Source organism: Polistes fuscatus, unplaced genomic scaffold, assembly GCF_010416935.1.
Source record: "Polistes fuscatus isolate 324 unplaced genomic scaffold, CU_Pfus_HIC Scaffold23, whole genome shotgun sequence".
Lineage (NCBI taxonomy): Eukaryota > Metazoa > Arthropoda > Insecta > Hymenoptera > Vespidae > Polistes > Polistes fuscatus.
The window spans coordinates 1,943,266-1,960,714 of NW_025113100.1; the positions used below are offsets into that span (position 1 = coordinate 1,943,266).

General features: G+C 38.0%; 1 protein-coding gene across 1 annotated transcript in view; it reads left to right on the top strand.

The window, feature by feature from the left end:
• The first annotated feature begins 246 nt into the window (after positions 1 to 246).
• LOC122518144 overlaps positions 247 to 17,449 on the top strand; it is a 55,626-nt gene continuing 38,423 nt past the window's right edge. The window contains exons 1-2 of the mRNA XM_043636883.1: positions 247 to 1,914; positions 5,537 to 5,779. Of these exons, the coding sequence (XP_043492818.1) occupies positions 1,677 to 1,914; positions 5,537 to 5,779 (481 nt within the window). The 5' untranslated portion in view covers positions 247 to 1,676. The remainder of the gene's footprint in view (positions 1,915 to 5,536; positions 5,780 to 17,449) is intronic.

Here is a 17,449-nt window from a genome sequence, read left to right on the forward strand (position 1 = left end):
GCTTAACGTCATTCCTAACTTGGAAATTGCATTCGGCTATATTCAGAATACTACCTATCTGTACTTACTTGCCGAGTTATCGATGTATGCATATCTATATATGCGTGTATGCACGTATACGAGACAGACGATATCAAACTAAACCGGAAATTAAAATCGGTATATATTCCGTAATTAGTACGTCATTAAAATTGCGTACTTGGTTTGTCTCTGTTCGTGGATCTATATCGTGTAACGCAGCATCACTATCGCTATTTTACATTTATACGTATTTAACGTTATTCAATTAAATGCAGCTACTAATCAAATGTATCATATTCGAAAAGATTAATACGTCGAGATAAATATTTTCGATATTATACTACGAGGATATTTTACGAATCTCATTTACAAATGAATTCTTTATAAAAACGTTTCGTTATTTATTACACAACAGTTTAAAAAAATAAAGCTTCGTTCTCCTCCGATTTGTTTCGATTCTATTCTAATAAGTTAGATTCAATGGACCGTGTATACCGTATGTAAGCTCGAAATTTTCGAATTTTCACGAAAGTGTTCTATCGGAAAATCGAAGTTTGGGTAGAAAAGGAGGGAAATACGATCTTGTTTAAAGGTGAGGGAGAGAAGGAAAGAAAAAAAGGAAGAAGTAGACATTTACGGGTAGAATTTCGAAGAAAGTCGTTTTCGAAGCTCGTAAGTGGAGCGTAAATTCGAAGGATGAAGTTATTCGTTGATCGTTCGAGAAGATATCGCTTGTAGGAAGTTTGAGTATGAGTTTAAGAGAAAGAGAGAGAGGGTGAAATACATACACAAATACGCATACACAAATATAGAGATAGTGGACCCGTTTATATGTATTTTAGTTCAAAAATAGAGTAGGCGTTCGAGTGGTGTTCCTTTTCCCCGCGTATGGAGCAACGCGTACGTGCGTTCACCCTTGTTTGCACCGTCGCCAAGAATATCGTTGAGAGAGAAAGAGAGAGAGAGAGAGAGCAACGTCGTCGAAAGTAACGTCGTATTTTCGAAGCATAAGAACGCACAAACGTTTTCAACTTTTCGAAGAACGTGAGTTAAGTCTCGTGACTTTTTTTCTTACTACGCGACGCGTCGAGATCCTCTCGAATCGCTAGTCCTGCGTGATTTTTATTTCATTTATCGTTTGCGATGTCAATTTAAAAATCAGAAATAGACCACGAATTTCGAAGAATTTCGTCGATAGTGGAAAAAGACAAAGAATGATGCTGGACCCGAAGAAAGTGTTTCGATTTCGTCCCAATAAAATCTGTGATTGGAATTTTGGATTGATAAAAGAGTTGAAATAAACTATGGAAATGGTGTAAAACTGTACCGTCAGTATTTGTACTATTTAGATTGTAGCCAGTTCGTTGAATTTAAATGCACCGAGGAAAAGAGACAGTATCGGAGAGACTTCCTGTGTTCCGGAAACGTAAAGATTCTACATTCTAAAAATAAATATACTTTTATTTCGTTCGTCGACCGCACGTAGGAGTTTCCGTGTGTAACGTTGATACGAAAAGTGATTTGTGATTTATTTGCTTTTATAATTAGCGCGATCGATAAGTATACGATTAATTGAAAATTCTAATGACCGAGCGTTAATCAATTTAGACGTCATTACGCCGGTGAAGGAATTAAAAGATAAACAGTTAAAACAAATGTCGAAGATGCTTCGTTTGGAGTTGGTTGGCTTCGTGCTTTTAGCTTGCACGCAAATTCTGACGGAACATCGTGATTCACGTGAAACGCGTGCTCCTTACATCAATTATCAGAGGTATCATCAAGAAAGCATGGAACCCGTGACGAAAGATGTTAAAATCAAACAAGGTCGATTACGTGGCACCGTGATCAAACCTAGAACAAATCACGATCTTCAATTGGTCGACGTTTTTCTCGGTAAGTGTAATTGCATGCTTCAATCGAAATTCTCATTTCCATTAAACGTTTCTACGAAGAACAATTCCATCCTGTTTTCTACTAATTTAAGTTTCCACGTTCATTTAATTAATCACGTTGTGCAATCTATTTGCTTGGTCGATAAATAATATTACAATTCTTTTCTAGAAGTTGTAACAAAAGTTTGTAGGTGTTTTGAAAAATATTGTAAAAATATCGTTAAATAAATGACAATATCGTAAAGAAAAAGGAAGTTGTTATACCATAATAATATATACTCGTATTTCGTAATATCGAATTCCGTAGATAGCCTCCGTCTAGATCTCTTCAATGTGTATCAGCGTGGAAAAGTTCTTTTAAACCCGACGATATCCTCGAAAGCTGTACATTCTTATACATACCGATAGCAATCGAGATCGCGTTCTGCTTATCGCATATAACGGAAGCTAGAAGAAACAGCGGCGTTTACCGTCGTGAAAAGATATATTCTATGAACCATGTTGATACGAATATACCTTGACTACATAGATCGCAGAGTCATTGATAGAATATTCACAATTCGAATAGCAAAACTTTTGAATAGACGAGATCGAGGTTTTTTTCGAACAAACGCTAGACGTTTCCATTGACCTCTCCCGAATCCGCAATCTGAAAAATGTGTGGCTAAAGTTTTATTAAAAATGCTCGCTCTAACCAAAACTAGACCATCCGAAAATAATGCTTTTCTTTCCGATCCTCCAAATATTATAGATGGATAGATAGATCAACCGAGTCTGCCAAGTTGGTTCGACATAACGTTTAAATCGTCTAAGTAAAAAGAGAAAAAAAGGGGGATGTACTTTTTATGCTCTTTGAAATTCCACGAAAGCTTCTTGCGAGAAGGATGGAAGTTAAATTCGGCTCGCGGTGAGAGGATCGTAATCGCGGAGTTTCGCAATAGTTTTCTCTCTCTCTCTCTCTCTCTCTCTTTTAGCAATCAGGATCTCCCTCCGATGGGATTCGATACGCCGTTAAAGAGAACTTCGCTTGGAAGACGAAACTTTCCATGAGCGACCTCCCGCGTTTGATCAACGTATCCGCATGGCTTTGAGAATTCCGATACGTTGAAGGATCCAAAAGAAGAAGCGTCCTGGGTGTTTCGGGAATAGATACTCTCTGCTTCCATCTTCTTGTGTCTCTCAAGAAAAAGATAAAGAAAGAGAGAGCTCTTTGCCAACGTATACGAGAGTAAATGCTTTTAAAAGTAACACGCACGGTTCGAAAACTTCAACAATGGCTTCGTCCCTTATGCGAAATCTATAAGTTTTTTCTAGTGAAAATTTTTCATTTCGAAAAAGAATAAAATCTGGGACGTCCTGGAAGTGCCATTGTGTGTCCTGCTGCGAGACACATAGGAAGAGTTTTAAACGAGGTGAAATTGAACGAAAACGATTCCGATAAAAATCCTTGTTTCGTTTCACCGAAGAAAATAAAAACTATTCGATTTCATTTCGATCGACGATTATTCGTATTTAACGTGAATCAATAAATGAACGAGATTAAGATTACATTACGCGTTAATTTACTATGTGTGAATTATTTACATATATAACGTTACACACGCTATATATCGGTAAACCGATAATACAATATCGTTAAATGTTCATAAGAATATATGTACTTTTATAGGTATGCAAGGGAGAGAGTTGGACATTTTATTTTACGTAAATATGCATCCACCTATGTAAATATTCGTATGCAGACTGAATAGGAATACGCGTAAAAACTTGTCGTTACCGCATTGCGAAGTTAATTAGATATACAGGGAATATAATGATAATAATATAAATATTATTCCATATTTTGTTTAATAATTACCGTTAACGATCGAAAAGAACAGTAAGAATATTTTGCATTTGGAAATATTTATTCAATCGAATGACTTTTACAAAGAAAATAGTTACGATAGAAGTTACGCGCGTATTTTAAGCGACTCATTCGATCGGACGTGCATTCGCGGGCGTTTTTAATTTCCCGAGTGAATTTGAAGTTTCGATGGAAAATACTTCAACTTTCACAAACAACAGGGGAACTCTCCCATCACCAAAGTGAATTTCACAAAGGCATGATCTATCGGGAATCTCCTCTCGTTGTAGTTAAAGTTGGTGTCTAGAATGCAATTACAATGTGTTCTTCCAAGCCTATATATGTAAGTTTGTAAATTGAATTTGCTTACTTCTTTATTATATATTCCTATGTTTCTATAATTCATGAGTATCGTTATAGTATACGAAAAGCAACCATACGATAATTTGACGTAACGGCGTTGCGAGTCTAATTTTTTTTACGAATCTGTTTAAAATACATAAAAATGTATCGAAAAATATATCTATGGGCGTTTTAACATCGATGCATCATTCCGAAACAATCAAGCCGACACATTTCAAGAAGATTATTTGTCTTTTTCAATGAAAATACGAGTCTCGCGGGCCCATGTAATTTCAAGCGAATAATCAAGTTCGTTTACCTTTATTCGCTTTTTGTATTACGAGCCAACAAAACGAAGTAGCAGATATTTATTTGCCGGTAAATCACGAAGTAACGACGCCTCCGGCCGGCCATTATTCAAACGTGTCCGAATTCTGCCACAGAGCAGCTCTTCGCGGTGCATTGAGACATGAAAAATTCATCGTCGCGATAAAGTCCGTTTGCTGGACGATCTATCGATCGAAGGGCCAATAAGTACAAACGGTCGAGCCCTACCGTACGAGCTTTCGATTCGACGTTTGCGCGCAAACTAAAGTATTTACGCATTCTTTCCCCTCTTCTTTTTGTCACGGGAAACAAAAATCAAAAAAAAAAAAGAACGAGAGTAACGATTATCACGTTGCACAATTATTCCTTCTTTCTCTGGGAGAATTTCAACTTGAAATCCGTAGACGATTCGTAGGAAGAAATTTCTCATGGTTACGCGTGGGAACGATTATCACGTTCCTCGGCTAAAATTTACTCCACACCGTCAGGGGTCTTCTTTATTTTATAAAGAACAACGCTACAAGTATAATTACAAGCAATAAACCTATAGGAATATATATAAAAAATACGAAGAACTCGTTGGACCGTTCTACTTGATTTTAATCGACCGAAACAAAAGTCTTTTAGGTTAATATCAAATGAAAAAGATTGATATTTCTTTTTCTCGTATTCTTTAGAGATATTTTTCATTTCTACCAATGCAATATCTATCCACAATTATAATTATCCGTATCGATGAAACGAAACGTTGTAATCGTTCTCGCGAATGAAAAGCGGTATCGACTGCGTGATAGATTATTTTTTTCCATATCGTTCCACACGTGTAGGAAACAATTTCGCTCGTTTGAAATTCACTCGGTCGAGAACGAGATGTCTACTTTTACTAGCTTTTTAATCGATCAAAAAAATACGTTTGAGAATGAATCAAAAAGGTAGGTAGATAGACGGAAACAGAAATAGAAATAGAAATAGAAATAGAAATAGATGGATAGAGACAGAGAGAAAGAGAGAGAATCACGAATTAATCGGTTTGATGGGACGTTAGATAGCAATGCTGACAAATCGACAAGTTGAAAGTGTCGAACTAAACTGTGCAACTATGTTTCAGGAGTCCCATATGCCGAGCCCCCAGTTGGTTCGCTCAGGTTCACACCACCGAGATCACCGCAACCCTGGAGAGGAGTACGACAGTCACTGGAATTCGCTCCCGTTTGCCCGCAAGTACTACCGAATCTTACTGACGAGGTAAAACCAGCACGCTACGAGTATCTCGAGAGGCACTTGCAGTATCTCAAGAACCAGAACGAGGATTGTCTCTATCTTAACATCTATGCTCCCCATCAACCAGAGGGTAAGTTCTTTCATTCCATCTCGAATAAATTCCTCAAAGTTAGACTTGCTAGTCCCGGTGAAATCAATATTCGAGTATTTCTAACATCGAGTATTAAAAATGAAATACGTAATTGTTACTAAAAAGCGATAGCGAATGAAATGAATGATATTTTTGCACGATTTCCATTGTATTCGAGAATTTATTTATCCGAGTACCCTATTTTATCTCGAATTAATTTAAATAATAAACAACGTCAAGGGAATTCGTTTATACTTTATTTCATCTCATAATCAAAGCGTTTATTTTTCCAGCTACCTGGATTAAAAGAAAAAAGAAAAATTCTGCGTTTTAAGAAACGCAAGGGCTCGTTTTATTCTGTGTGAAAGAGATAAGAGCTTGCGCATTAATCATCGCTTATGAAACTTTTCCGTAGATTAACTTAATCCCGAATCTATGCGGTCTCGAAAGCGTTGCGATTAATAAACGTATCTCGAACCGCGCGCGCGTACTTTTCTCCCACTATTCTCAAATTCCCTCCCCATTATATCAAAGAAGTAATATCGAAAGCCTTAGTAGCAAATTATTTTCTCGTTTGTAATCGATGAAGCGGAATGTTATGGTATTACGCGAATTAAGCTGGTTTATACGCCAACTCGGGAAGTCGGGCATGAAAACGCACAGCTTCGGAGCGAAATTCAAAGAAAATCGGAATCTCGACGCATTCATTGAATAACGAGCCGTAACCAATTATTACAATTTGTAGAGAAGAAAATTTCAGTACGCGAACTCTACAAGTTTTTCAATAATACCGAACGAAAATTTTGAGAATCTAATAATCGGGATCTTTCCGAAGATTATTCTAAATATTAAATCACGAAATGTTAGAGAGAGAGACTTCTTAGGACCGTTCCGCGTTGCTTTAAAGCGATCAATGCGAGTCAGGTTTAACTATTTAGTATTAATTGTTATTCCATGATAACGCATGCCCTTCCGACAAGACGCAGCCGCTGCAGTCGAGAAAGCGGCACATTTAAATAAAACTTAATGCGCCATTTTAACGGGGAACGCGTGAACGTGCTCGACGGCCGTTCTCACGGAGAATGCACTTTAGGGTAATTACCGTGTACTTTATGCTAACCGCGTTCGACAAAATTCAGAGGTGCTGCCGTTCGGCGTAATTATTTTCACGATCTTTCCTTGTCTCCTATTAAAACGCGATAATAAGGCATTATTTTTGTCTTCTCTTATCGATCGATATTTTCTTTTTCTCATTTATTTTTCGGATATCCAAAATTTATTTGCTATTACGGAACATATGTATTTTCCTCTACAATTATTTATTTGAACGTTATAGCCTACTCTAACACGTACCGCCAAACCTTAACGAATATTACAGTTATCAACATGGATTTTCCAATATTTATATGCACCAGTCGACGTATATGTTAGCCATTCTTCGTTGTCATTGCAACATGAACAAATTTTACATCGAAATATCGACACGAAACCGGTAGTTTTATGGTTGCCGTATTCGTATTCATATGGTTGAGGGATAAGGGAAGAAGGGAGGAAGGGATCGCTGGTGGATGATCGAAAAAAGGGAAATGCATCGATGCTGTGTGGTGGGTGCTCGCCTAGACGAGCTTCCCTCACGATCCCCGTGGTTCGTGGATCGTATCTTCAAAAGATGAATAATGAAAAAAGAAAAAAAAAAATAGGGAAAAAAATAAAACACATAGAGAAGAGATGCTGGTAGCCGCAATAGATACGCCTGCCTACTTCGCGAATCGATTTTCATTTACGTAAAGGGCTCGAGCGAGGTCTCTGGTCTCTGGGCTTTTATCGGTAATTATAGGAAGCATTAAGAGTGTCGATATCGGTAGCTACGCTTTCATTTTTCTCATCCCACTTCGTTCTCTCTCTCTCTCTCTAGAATCCTAAAAGGATCTAATTAAAGGTATTCTACTGTGGCAAGGCGAATTGCCAATTAGCGGCAAGAGTAGTCTTACGTTGGAATCGAGATTCATTCTAGTCCATTCGTTCGAATTCCTTCACTCCTTCAAATATGTCCAAAAGACCATCATTTTTTCAAATATTTCCTAAATTAAGAAACACGAACTCGACGCGTTATCTTGTAACAAGTATTATAAAGTAATTAGTTTCTGTATATTGAATGGATAAAAGGAACCAAGGAAAAAGGAAAAAAAAAGAAGGATATGTTATTAATTAGGGATTTAAAAGGAAATTTTCATCGAAAAGAATATTACATCGAAATTATTTAAAATTTAAAGTACGTTAATAAATATCTAATGCTTATACTGATATATATATGATAATAATTGATTAATATGAATATAGAATATTTCGTATCGGTATTTAAATAAACTTTCATCCACGTTGAAAACTTTTGCGAAATTAATTTCGAGCAGTTTTTTTTTAAAAAAAAAGGAAAAAGAAAAGAAGTTAAAGGAGGAAAGAAGATAAGAAAAAGATAGGTACAAGTTGGAATCAGCCGGTTATATCTTACGCGCATTTATCGAGCCTCGTCGAGTTGTGGTTTTAACCAGGGAATTTCCTTTCTTCCGTTTTAAAGTAAGAGAGATCTTTCGTCGGAGGTAGACGACTTTCGAAATTGCCGAGATGACGGGATAATTCCGCGTGGAAGAAGATGCAGTTTTGCGGGGTGGTTGGGAAAGCCTTGGAATAATTTAATTCGACGTCGGTAAACAGAACTCATTCGTCTCTTACGTTGGAGAGCGAACGTGTGTTCTATACGATGGAAGGAAGAGAGAAAAAGAGAATGGGAGCAGAAGAAAGTAGGAGAATCGCGATGAAAGATGCGCCGGCGTTGCAAATAAATTGGAAGTGTCCAGCCACGGGTTAAAGGGGCTGTTTCGCGGAAGATATATGCACCCTCTTAAATATTGGATGGTAGTAGAAGGGGGTAAGAGGAAAAGGAACGCGAAAGGGGCTTCGAGAAAGCCGCTTTCCACTTGTTCGAGCCATCTCAGACGCCCTTCGGAAAATATCGGGAAATTCATTAATACGCGATCTACGTGTACCGTAGCGTCGTATAAATCTTACCACGAGACAGAATTTACAGCATCATGTATTTACGCCGTTCTACAGGCTGACGTTACGTGTGTTCAAGGGCTGATTCGAACTATCGTCTTTCTCTCTTTTTCATCTTATTTCTTTCTCGCCAGGGTTTAACCTTTTGTCGGTGGAACTCCGTCGATAAATATCGATTACATACCGCTATCGATAGCCTCGATATTTTTCAATATTTATCGATGTTATGGAAAAGTGCATGCATGGCTATTGAATATGTTGAAAAGTATCCGTAAATATTGATAAGTATGTATAGATATGAATGATAACCTTTCGGTTTATTGAACGATAAAATTCTTCATCCATTATCAAGAATAAATCATTCCACTGTTATCGTACAATACGATATAATATAATATGCCATATATAGTATTCGTGCTGTTAAAAAATATTAATACAATATAATATAATCTACCGTACTAGATTAATGTATTAAGATTATATTACTCTATCGATATCGTACTATTCGCTCAAAAATATTATTGCATGGTATAATAATTTAATAAAAATATCGATAGCTACACAGTCAATGAAAAAGAAAAATTGTCGAAAGCTTACGGTTTTCTCGAGACTTTCTTAAAGCGTTACTCCTTGTACGGTTTTCGTTGAAAAAATTTTAATCAATCTTTCTCTACTTCTTTCTCTCTTTTTTTCCTCTTTGAAATTGTACTTCTTTTAAAGGATCGTAGAATGAGATCCGTACACCCTTCAAGTTCCCTTCAGGATAAAGACGAAACCACCATTTTGCGGCAGGATTGAAAGAAAAAGAGAAAAAACGATGCAATGCGAGAATTGTCTTATGTAATAATAAAAGTTGACGTTGCTATTAAAGTCCAGAGATTTTCAACTCCGCGTGTGCGCGTGTACGCTCGTATAAATCGTTTTATAATATATAATAGAAAAATAATAAAACGTTCTATATATTTTAGTATCTTCTTTCTCTTAATATTTTGTACAAACACTTTAAATCTTATCCCAAGATCAATAACGAAAATCTAATTGACCACAGATGATGTAGCAAAATGATTGTGGAGTACCTAGCTTTGCTACAGAGAACTCGAAATATGCCCACAATTATGGCGATAACATCGGTGCGTGTCGGCATTATTACGTAGCCGCAAAATGTATTTCGACTATTTCATTCCATGTGTGAACATTATACGTATGTACATATATGCAACATACGTAGGACACTGCACAACCGCGATGACGTTTAGTGAAATAACGAAAAGCGTACGGTTAACCCTACTGACTTTTGGCTACCCAATAACCTACGATACATCTGCTCTAATATCTTTTACCAATGGGACCACGAATAACTGATTTTATGAGCTAAATGGGGCTAATTGCTCTATGATACTATATATTTTTTAAAGAGACGTGCAATTTCGCGTAATATTTAAGTATGTTTATATGGCCAATTAGAAGCTGACCTAATAATGTATGCTGTTTTTGTATATATATTCTCTCAACTTTTCATTTATTTATAAATTCATATGTTTTGTGTGTTCGCTTTTTATTTCTTTTTTAAGAGAGAGAGAGAGAGAGGGAGAAAGAATGAAGCTCACATTCTACGGGAATAAGGATAACTATCTATAGATTAAATTCTACTTCACGAATGTACAAATCCCTTCAATCGGTTCTTTCTAGTTCGGTCGCATTCAACGGATGCTTTCTTAAAGTTCAATCATTTCCGCCGAAGATGCCAACGGAGAATACACGAGAGTAGGTAGAAATGTTTGCTGAAGTTTTCCTTCCACGTGACCACGCTCGAAGTCAAAGTTGTAAATTGCACACCGCATGCGAGTACCGTGTATATATTTGAAAAATAGCTACGGAGGCGTTTGCCTCGTTCAAACTTGAACGTGAAAAATGTTTGTCCTAAAACATTTCTACAAATTTAAATATACGGTAAGAGAAATCAAAGTATTATACTTAGCGTACGCTTATTAATTGTGTCAAACGTAAATCCTCGTATATACGAAATACGATGGTATATAAAAGTTAATACAAAATTTAATATAAAGTGGCGAGAAAAATGAAATGAACGCTCGGACTCGTCCATAAATACGTATTTTGGCTCGAACTCCTCCCTCCGAAATAATCTTTATTCGCTCGACTCTCTCGCTCTCTCTGGTTTTATGTGACAACGCGCAATGCGGCGCCCATATGGTTCTGATAACGACGTTATCTGACCGAGCTGTGCTAGGTCGCGCGTGTTACCGGCACGTCTCACCGGTTATTATTCTCGGCCGATCGCCACGCACTGATTTACTATTAATCACAACCGTGGAAAATCAAATGGCGACGATTCCGAGTTTCAAACGTGAAATCCCATTTCAATATTTTTCTTTCTCGTTCGAATTCCCTTATTACGATATTAATTCTAATTGCTCTCCGGGAAATTTAAACAACGATCGTATCGCTTCGTTGAAATTAGTTTGAAGAGTTCCGCGAAAACGAATAACCGGTCGGTCCTTTACGTTTCTATCCGCGAGGAGGAAATCAATTTCTAATGGAAAACTAAAGAAACAAGAAGAAGAGGAAGAAGAAGAAGAGAAAAAAAAAAGGAACGATAAAAAGATGGTTGGGAAAAGTCGTCGGGTCGTCGTTCACGAAAGAATTTCGGATCGTCACGAAGTTCGTGCCTGTTAGCTCGGTCGTTACTCGAGAACACGTTGCAATGAAATTAGCTTTGTTACGTCGGACGAAAAACGGATGCGTACCCTATCCCCTTATCTCTGTTCTCTTCTTCTATATCTTTTTCTCTTTTTTTTCTTTTTTTTTTTTCTAACACCCTCGATGTTACCACCACTTCTTACACGTGTCCTTACATTTAGAAAGAAGAACATTTGTCCTAAAACATTTTCACCGTTTACTTTCAACTCACGCGAGTGAATCTGTAAGATCACGCATGCATTACGTGCATATAAATATAGTATATACAACGTTTCCTACATTTTAGATGACATCCACGGCATATATTCATCTATATGCATACATGGCATTGCAAAATAACATTTACACACATGGAATACATAAAAGTATTTTATATATTATATATTAAAGAAGAACAGTTTTCCCCTACGTCTAGGAGAGCTGTAATAGAATGACCCGTTATTTTGTAACTCGTCGAGAAAAAATCGAAAGAGGACGCGTAAGAAAATTTGGACCGATACGATAAAAGTCGCCTCGACACCTCGTTGACGAGAACATAATGAAAAATAAAATAGACGAAAGAGAAAAGTTATCATTGCGATGATAGTACTAGGATAAAAGTTGACGATTCGTAACAAGTTTATCCATCGTGGATAAGAAATTTGAAAGGGGAGGAGGGCGAGGAGGAGGAAGTAGCCTGCAACGAGCGCTTTGCTCGAGCCCTTAAGGGTTTTTCGAGTTTTCCCTGTCCGAGAAGAGTCTCCGAGTCCCGCCTACTACTCCGTGCACCATAGTATCGCAACGAATTCCACGAAGGATAATATCTAGATCGGCTTCCCGTAAATCCGATTATTCTTCCCCCGATCCCGTCGTTTTCTCTTTAAATTCTAACCAAGATTTTAACTCCCACGTATTCCCTTTCTTCCCCTCTACGTATACCCTCAATCCTTAACTCCTATAAACTTTGATCTTTTATTGAAAATGTTCTTAGGATATCTTGTGTATCTGGAACTCTTCTTCCCCCCATCGTATACTTTCATTTCTTTCGATAATAATATTTTATAACACCGTCACTGAAATATCATCGACGTAACATTAATTCGTATCGTACTTCGCTAGGACGTGGACGAAACCGAGCAATAAGCCGTATCTTCTACGCGAAACGAATGAGTTTTCCGGAGCTATATATAAAATTTGTCTAATGGTTCGAAGAGCGTTCTCCATTGCTCTCTCTTTCTCTCTCTCTCTCTCTCTATTTCTAGCTTTCTTTTCAACCCATCCTCTTTTCCATCTCTCATTCACATCTACCCTCCTTGTCTACGTTTTTCCCTCTATTTCCAGCGCAATACCTTCGTTTTCTCAACACCAGCAGTCTTCCTTTCCTCCTTTTCCTTTGTAACCAACCACCTTCCTTCCTTCCTTCCTTCCTTCTTTCCTTCCTTACTTTTTCCCTCTGCCCTTTTCCCACTTCCACCACCGATCTTTACATTTCTTCTATTTTTCCTGAAAGAACGAAATGAGGGTTCGAAAGAACTTTTTAACCTTTCGAAAATACTTATTTGTCCGCTCTTTTTCCAATATAAATTTGTCAGTAACATTGAGCTGTTGATAATATTTATTTATTTATCGCATCCCTTTTTAATAATCTCAGTTAATAGTTAACAGCATTATTTTGAATATTATTGATTAAATCGGTAAATACTTTTTACGCGGTATTGTAATTGTATTTTAACCATTTCTCTCACACTTTGTACCGTTAATTCCATAAATCTCTGTAAGCGGTTACAAACAATGGTGTGTATATATCGTTATAGTTAGATGGCTATGAAAATTAAACAAAAACTCTACACTCATCGTTCTACAATTAATTCGTGAAAGAGAAATAGAGAGAAAGAGAGAGAGAGAGAGAGAGAGAGAGAGAGAGAGAAACGTCGTTGAATATTCAGTTCCATCTCGACACCTCGCAATTTCGAGTAAACGCTTCCCGTTAATCGGACTACGGAACTACGCTTTTGTACTCGATGCTCCCTGATGGTCCCACGGAAGGCATCGTCGAATTCAAAGAGACCTCTCGAGTCGTCGATTTTCGCGCGTCTACTAGTCTCGTACGCTGGGAAAAGCTCAAAAGGGTCTATTTCCCATAGAGTACCTACCCATCTACAGCATACACGCATACACGCGCGAGAACTTACACTTATACGGGGTGGCTTTAAATTTTGCGAATTATACTTTTTATTCTTTTCGACAAATGTGAAAAAATATCGAACGAACGTTGATCGATAGTTTACGAATAATCGATGTTATAATCATTAACCGCGTAGCGGGATCGATCCGATATATTAATTAATTTTCTTTTCAAAGTATAAAACAAATGTTCTCTCGCATGATTTGTAAAGAAATATTTGCGAATCCAGGGATGGTCGATTAATTTCTAATCATCGTCTTAATGTAAGGAGAAATGTTAGAAATGTTGGAAGAAATGAAAGTGGTCACATTGTATGGTTCGCACAGTACGGGTATCTAGGTTCTCGCTTGTAAACTTCGTAGTTTTAGGAAAAAGGTCTTTACAGATCTGAGAATAGAACGGTCTACGATAGGTATTGAGGTACCTTTCAACTCGATAGAATCGTTTCCCGCGAAGATAGAAAATGCTGAAGGCGAATCGTGGAATTCGTAGAAGCGAAAAGGCTTTCATAAATTCAACGAAAATCGAAAGTCTCGCGTCGAAGACTTCTTCATTTTTCTTTTGCTCTTGTTCATCCGCTATTATATGTTCCGACAAGATTTTTGGCCTTATCGCGAACGAAAATCGAAACGTTTGTCATATTTGTTCTTCCTTCCTCGTATCTTTCGATGTAATTTCTAAAGGAAATGAAATATCGTTGGTTACGTTTCAATGTTTTCTCCCCGAATTATTTTTTCTTCCTTCTCTCTGAAATTTTAAATCAAAAAATCCCGTTATACGCGATTGCAAAACAACATTTTGTCGAGTCTCTAACATTGGCAAGTCTAAAAAGTAGATTTAACAAAATTATTAAATGAAAATGTTCGGTGCATCGTATCAGACAAGTTTTGCCAAAGGAAAATATTTGGTTCGAGGTATCTTATTACATTTAATATCTGACAAACCAGACGGACATCTAGCATTACAGTGTACCTATTTGCTACGATGATCAAAGTTAACGAAATGTGGCAGAAACGTAGCACAAAACATCTATGTAGTTTGAATTCCCGCAAGAGCCGAATATAGACTGGTGAACGTACATTTAATATAATATCTCGAAGAATCGACCTATAATTTTGTAGCGATTTAAAGTTTCTTCTAAAAATTATAAAAGATAAGAGAAAAAATGTGTTATAAGATTGTTCATTGGTTTAATTTTTCATTTAAAGTTAAACGATCCCATCATATCACTTCAACACACGATCGATCTACGTCAAGAATCCGTCGAGTTCAAAGTTCAAGTCGTAGAGCACCTTGAGAGCCAAAACCCGAGGACCTTTCCCCTTGTCCCTTTGCTATCCGAACTCCAGGAGTCCCTGATCTATCCCGTGAAATCCAATGTCCCTTAGGATTCGTGGCTATTTGCATTCCCTATCTTGGTAGTTAATCGTTCCTAGGTAAACAACTGTCAGTATTCGTAAACCGATGCAGTCTGTCGAGATTAGGACACGTATACCTAGAGCTAGCGTCACTGATCTGAACTTACCGAACTTAGTTGCGTCTTTGATTGATGTTTAGAACTTCGAGAAAACGCTATATGTATGTTACATATAAAGCTAGTTTATTTAGTTTCTCGTTATCGCGATGAGTTAAGTACACGCTAGTTTACCAATTGTATCTTTGTAGAAAACACCGAGGGACTTTGGTTGATCCGATAATTAAAGAGAAATACATTTCAAAAAAATCAATTCGAATAAGTTAAATGAAAAACTTTGAGAAACAACGTAAACTTTTGAACGGTGAATGCTATCGTACGACGCGTACACTTACTTTCCTGTGAACGTCGGCTAAAAACCCGGCGACGGGAAATTCGGTGAGACCGAAGCGGAGTCAGCGGGACGAACTTAATCGGTGCCAAGTTCAAAAGACAATGTCTAGCGCGCGAGCCTTTCGGGGGTGTCTACCGACGAAGTAGCGACCAAGTACCGACGAACTCGACGGCATTCACCAAAATTCAATGTACCGTAAGGAAGCGAATCACTGATTTCTCTTTGGTAGTATCCGACGAGAAGAAGAAGACTGGCTCGACTACCATCGGATAGAAATCATCGGAGACTTTGCGATATTGCCTAATCAAGCGAGACCGAAAGAAAGATACCTATGGAAACACGCGCAAAGAGTTAATTAATTATTACAAAATGTTCGATATGGCATATAATATAGATGGAGGCATCTATCTGGCAAATTGAGACAGGTATCGAGTTCCACAGGTTCGATACAAAAAGAGATAGAGGGATAGATGGATGCGGGATGAGAAGAGAGGGTAATCGAGTCGGGAGTTTCGACCGCAAAGTGAGTCCTCCCGCTTGTCGAGCTTTCCATCGTGGAAGGTCTTCTCCGTGAATACCTCGGTGCATTCTGGGCCCGCAGGATGGCCACTTAATATGGAAGGAAAGCAGCCGGTGGCATGCACCGCGTGCTTATACACCGACTCCCACCACCGTCGTATCTCCTTGCTAGGATAGACGCTATCGAGGCGGACAGTAACATATCGGTCGTGCATGCTATGGATTTCGGTTCATCATTATGTGAGTCTCGAATCGAGCCAAGGCAGACCCCCACGAAGAACCTTCTGATGCCCGCGACCTATATGAATATCCGTCTATTCAGCTCCGGTATATTTACTCGTGGCTCGAATCCGCCGGCGCGGAGACCACGTAAGGAATCGAACGTGAGCGACCTGTTAATAATCCGACAACCCTCTCTCGGTTGCTCTCGCAGTTATCCCTCCGAGCTAACTTCCCCCTTTCCTCTACTTTCCCGACTCCTCTACTTTCACGACTTTCACAAAATTAATCCGTTGGCCGGATTAATTTTACGAACCTAACGCGTTTCTAGCAAGTCCTTAGAAAACCTACCTTACCTCCATCTACTAATCGCGCCAACTATCCAATTACTTACTTCTACTTCTTGGTCAATGCCATACCGGAAGCTTTTCATGAATTTCTCAATGCTTCCATGCTGCTTCCTACCTTTGGAAGATAAGATTAAATCTCTTCTTCGATTGAAAATAAAGCTTTAGCGAAAAGTTGCGGTAGCCGAAGGTAGCCGATAGTTTGGACCAGAACAAGTATGTACAATGTTCCATCGAGTTTCAAATCGCAACGATTCTTAAGAAATTTTCACTCGAAAAAAGAAAAAGATTATAATTTGTTCGATAGTAACGCGTCGAACGTTTCGATCAATCGTGCAAGTCAAATTTTTACTTGAAAATTCCAACTCTCATTAGTCAAACGCTTTAATGACTCTTTTCAAATTCATCATTACTTGTTAGAAGGTATTACCTTGGAATCGTTAATTAGAATTTTCCCAAGATATATTCCCTTCCTTTAACGACGACTACCGCAACGTCCGCCAACCGAACCAGAGAGAGTTGAAAGCGTCCTGAACGTTTTCTCGGCACATTTGTGGTATGACGAAGGACGTTATTTGCCTTTGCATAGAGAGAGATAGATAGAGAGGACGACCGGAGAATCGTAGTATTCGCAAGACTCGAGACCCCTCTGAAACGTTCAAACACCGTAGGAATGGTGAAATAACTGGATTAGATGTAAATCGCGAGTTTGCAATGCAAATCGAACATGTCTGCTGAAAACGTATGGATGGACGTGTATACGTATAATAACTGGAATGAAAGACAAGTATCGAAGGTGTGCAAAAGAGAAAAGAGGGTGGAAGATAGGAAGACCTATTTC